Source organism: Impatiens glandulifera, chromosome 3 (assembly GCF_907164915.1).
Source record: "Impatiens glandulifera chromosome 3, dImpGla2.1, whole genome shotgun sequence".
Lineage (NCBI taxonomy): Eukaryota > Viridiplantae > Streptophyta > Magnoliopsida > Ericales > Balsaminaceae > Impatiens > Impatiens glandulifera.
In genome coordinates this window covers 29,362,497-29,367,413 of record NC_061864.1, presented here as the reverse complement: position 1 = coordinate 29,367,413, position 4,917 = coordinate 29,362,497, and the positions used below count along the sequence as shown (strand labels likewise).

The 4,917-nt window shown below is 36.5% G+C and overlaps 1 protein-coding gene across 1 annotated transcript; it reads right to left on the bottom strand.

The window, feature by feature from the left end:
• Positions 1-1,499: 1,499 nt before the first annotated feature.
• LOC124928642 (ferric reduction oxidase 8, mitochondrial-like) lies at positions 1,500-4,499 on the bottom strand. The gene is made up of 6 exons (XM_047468881.1): positions 4,295-4,499; positions 3,715-4,220; positions 3,234-3,561; positions 2,885-3,143; positions 1,857-2,545; positions 1,500-1,785 (listed from the first exon to the last, which is right to left on the bottom strand). Exons 1-6 carry the CDS (start codon positions 4,461-4,463, stop codon positions 1,610-1,612), a joined length of 2,127 nt encoding a protein of 708 aa, XP_047324837.1. The 5' UTR covers positions 4,464-4,499; the 3' UTR covers positions 1,500-1,609.
• Between the last annotated feature and the right edge of the window lie 418 nt (positions 4,500-4,917).

Genomic DNA, 4,917 nt, shown 5'->3' with positions numbered 1-4,917 from the left:
AGTTTGAAGTGAAAGACTTGGGGAAACTCAAATATTTCCTTGGGATTGAGATAGCTCATGGTGCAGAGGGGATTGTCTTATCTCAAAGGAAGTATGTGCTGGATTTACTTACAGAGACAGGTATGCTTGGGTGCAAGCCTGCGGTGGCCCCGATCGATCAAAAGTCTAAGCTAAGTGCTGAGGCAGGAGAGCCAGTTGATAAGGAGAGGTACCAGAGGTTAGTTGGTCGCTTGATTTATTTGAGCCACACTCGTCCTGACATCTCCTTTGCGGTGAGTGTGGTGAGTCGCTACATGCATGACCCTAGGGAGGGTCACATGGATGCGGTGTACCAGATCCTGAGATACTTGAAGAGTGCACCAGACAAGGGGTTGATCTTTCGCAAGAATGGGCATTTGAGTATTGAGGGATATTGTGATTCAGACTGGGCTAGTTGTGCCGATGACAGGAAGTCCACGTCTGGATATTGCATGTTTGTAGGAGGCAATCTGGTCTCCTGGAAGAGCAAGAAACAGTCGGTAGTTGCGAGATCCACAGCCGAGGCAAAGTACAGGGCTATGGCTTTAGGTGTTGCAGAGATGATATGGTTGAGAGCTCTGTTGGTGGAGCTCAAAATGGACCAAGAGGCACAAATGAAGTTGTGGTGCGACAATAAGTCAGCTATTAGCATTGCTAATAACCCTGTGCAGCATGACAGGACCAAGCATGTGGAGATTGACAGATTTTTCATCAAGGAAAAACTGAATAGCGGACTACTTAAACTAGGATATGTAACTACTAGAGAGCAAGTGGCTGACTGTCTCACTAAAGGGCTTAGTTCGTTAGAATTGTCGAGACTATGTGACAAGATGGGCCTTGTGGATATCTTTCGTTCGTAGGCTCATCTTGAGGGGGAGTGTTGGAATGTTAGTTTTGGGATAGTTTGGGGGTTATTTGTAAGAGTGCTTTTATGCCTCTATATAACTCTAGTCTTTCATTTAATAAGAAGAGCTTTTTCCTTTTTATATAAAACTACTGTAAGTCAATGAGTTCTCTAACATAGCTCGTCTTGAGACACCAAAACCTTTTTTCCTTCTAAAAACAGTGTTTGGGTCGAACATACTATAAAAATTCATCGTCTCCTACTGCAAAAACATGTGAGGAAGGTAAAACATGAGGTCAATGAATTTCGAATAGTACAAACCGGCCTTAAAAGAGACCATCCTACAAAAAAAAAAAAAAAAAAATTCTAATTAGAGATCTTATATTAATAGACACGAATCCTTATAAAACGTGTTGGGTGGAAAGGAAAAAAACTTACAATTATATATATAAAATAAAATAAAAGGTGTAATGCGGTTATCTAATAAATTAACCGATCAAATACTATATTCATTTTTTAATATAAAGTCTTGAACTCATGATACATGAATATTCATTTTTTAATATAAAGTCTTGAACTCATGATACATGAATATTTCAAATACATTTGATATAATTGTTTTTAATAGAATTCAACCGAACCAATCAAATTAGTTTTATGATTTTATTTCTTAATATGCGCATTATTCATTATGATGATTATAATGAAAAATTTAGCATATATATCAAGGGGCTGGAATAAAGTTAGTTAAAGGGTAAATGTCAAGGAATGAAAACTAAAACGCGGCTTCTTAGTTTGAGATGAGTCCGATGGATCTAGTTTGCGCAACGATGAAGCAACTGATTCCTTCATCGCTTCTGGCCCGCAAACTAAAACTCCTATTTCCGATCTTCTCGTATCCTTTGCAAACTCGGAAAATATATCTGTCACATAATCACGATAAAAATAATTAATAATCTTAAAATAAGTAACAAATAATTAATCATAAAATTACCTTTGAAACATGGTCTTCCCACAGAGATTTCGCATTGTTCCCCGAGGGCATCACCCGTAATTTCATCCGAGCTCGCTAGTCGCTTTCCTTCTTCAATAGGTTTATCGAATTTTCGAAAATGCTCCTTCTTCATCCTTCTCAATCTCAACAAAAACGCCATTGTGGTTCCACAAGCGACGGCTGCCACGAATGAACATAAGAGGAACACATCGGTTATAGTGGATGGGATCTTCGACTTATCATTTCCTTTCATGAAAGCAGCATTGAAGAGACAAATGAGAACTAAAAAAACGACCGAACAACATCCAACTATCACAGCCATCCAAACCGAACTCTCAACCCCATGTATAGGAAATTTCCCTGAGTGTTTCACGTCGAAATTAACGCATTCAGTCGTAGAGAGCTCGTTCATCAGATCTCGTGCAGTTAAACCAACCCGATGCTCTTGAGTAACAAAGACACGCACTCTTAGCCTCCGCGAATGGTTAGACGATTCCCTTGCTAGTAGGATCAAAACCGGCTGCAACAAGCTTACATCTTGAATGTTTTTGGTCACGTAAATTAGTTGCGTTTGTGCAGGAAGTGTAGTTCTTTTAATTCCTCTGTTTTGAGAATGTATTATTTCTTGCAAAACACCGAGAAAAGGTGTTATCCCACTCCCGCCAGCAACTATAAGTAGACTCTCATATCTGATAATCAAAAATTTTGAATTATGAAAGGATTTTAAAAAAATTATGACCTTGTTAGATCTTGAAAATTGGAATAATTTTTATTTCAAAACAATCTTATAAGGTGTTGATTATTAGAAACAATAGGATATTTTGTTAAAATGACATTCTAGCTTGTTTAATGTGGTAAATTATAGTTCCAAGATCAACAAAAGTTGGAGAATAAAAATATAATAAAAACAATTTCATTTTTCTTTCTTTAAAATGAGATAAATAGTGTTTTAATATTTTGATTAAGGATAATATACTGACTTATATGAGAATAAATTCAAATGAACCAGATTGAACTATTTCACACACCTTAGTAAGTTGAGTGAGGCAGGTCCATAAGGACCTTCAATGGCTACCGGAACACAACCCATGGATCCGGTCTTGGAGCCCAATCCGGCTTTTATTCTTGCATAAAGAGTGTTAGTCCAATGACCTCCAACTTTAACTATAACCGACATAGTTTTCTCGTCAACCATAGAGCTGGACGAGATGCTAAAACAATGCCATTGAAATCTTGATATGCTCGGGATATTTATGAACACAATGCTTGTTGGTGTGTACTTCAAACCTAAATGAAAGAGAAAAGAAATAAGGATGTTATAGTTATATTGAATTTTGTCATTTAAAAAGACTCAAGCAAGCATATATATATATATACTTGGATCTTTGGGAAGGATGAGCTCTATGGCTTTGCAAGGGAATATCCTGGCTGAGAGAAGGCAAGTCTCTGGCCTTGATTGGACTATTCGAAGAAGCTTATCGATGGCGTAGAGTAAGAAGCCTGGGAGAACCCCATAGAACCTTCTGTCGCCCACGTGAAACAAGTAAAACACCATAAACACGACATACAAATGGTGCGTGTAGTAAAAAACCTCAAACTTCTTCCTCCTAAACCACGGAAGGGATGTGACCCACATGACTAGCCCTGCCACAAGTGCAATCTCGCCGGCAAGGTATATACGTCCTGTTCTTTGCCATCTCCACATCTATGAAATGTTAACTTCATTAGTTATCTCGAGAATAAAACAGCATAGTGTCCATAGTCATGACATACACTTCAATTAAGTAAGAATCGAAAATGTAGACTCGAACTCATGACTAAGGACATAACTTAAGGCATGCTTTACTTAATTAGTCACCTGATCTTGAAGAATGTGGTTGATAGCCCAGATGAACAAGGTGCCACCACCGTGCACAACAGAGAACAAAATCATTGCAGTTCCTAACCAGACATGATATCTAACCGAAACCTCAAACTGAACACCAACAATACGAAAGACAGCCAGAGATCTCAAGACCGGCAGGAAGAGTAAAACAAGACATACTTCAGCCAACAAACCACATCTGATTACAGCCCTGAAGAACAAGAACTGCCACCTAATAAGCTTGAGCGATTTAACGGGCATGTTCTTGTGTAAATCGATAGAGAATCGTGAGTAGAATGTCCAAGCAAGAAACATAAGAAATAGGCAAACTGAGATAACTTCTGCCACTGATAGGATGCCAGTTAGCTTTGTAATAATGATTGGGTTTGAAAGTGCTGAAAATGATCTAGATTCCCTTGAAGTTATGATCAGCTCCAAGTAGATGAAACCAATCATGGCCAGAGCAATAATGGGGAATGAGAAAACCATAAAATTAAGTCCTGAATTGAAAGAAAAACAAATCAAATTGAATCAGATAATGGGTGAAGCTAAGGGGATCGAATGAATATTGTACCATTATAGGAAAACACAGATTTTGCAGAAGAATGTTCGGCTTGTTTCCATTTCTTCGACCAGAGATCGGTTGGTTTAAGAATCCAAAGAGAAACCCATCCAGCAAAGATTAAGATCATAAGAATTTTAAGGATTAGAATTAGGAGAGAAGAACTGCTTCTGTTTGCCATGTCTCTGCTGATGAGCTTCTCAAGAAAGATGGTCAAGTTTGGAAGCTCTATATAGCCATCAAAACTTGTTTTTTTATTCTTTCTTATTAACCGATTACATTTTCAACTTTAGTTCATCATCATATTTAAAAAGTATAAATTTAATAAAAATAGAAATAAAGTATTTTATATTTTTATTAATAAATTAAATAATTTAATAAATCAACTTATATAAAGATACATAAAGAGAATTAAAAAAAAGGAAAAAAAAAAGTAAGTCTTTCTATATTCAAATTTTCAAACCATCAAATCATTCATTCACATGACAAGTTAAGAACTGGATTGGAAGTATGCCACCACTTGTAACATTCTTTGTTTTGTAAAAGTAAAGTGTTATGTTTTAAAAATTATTTAAATAATTCATTATTATCTTATTTATATCTAAATTAAAATAATTTATTTATTAATTAAAAAT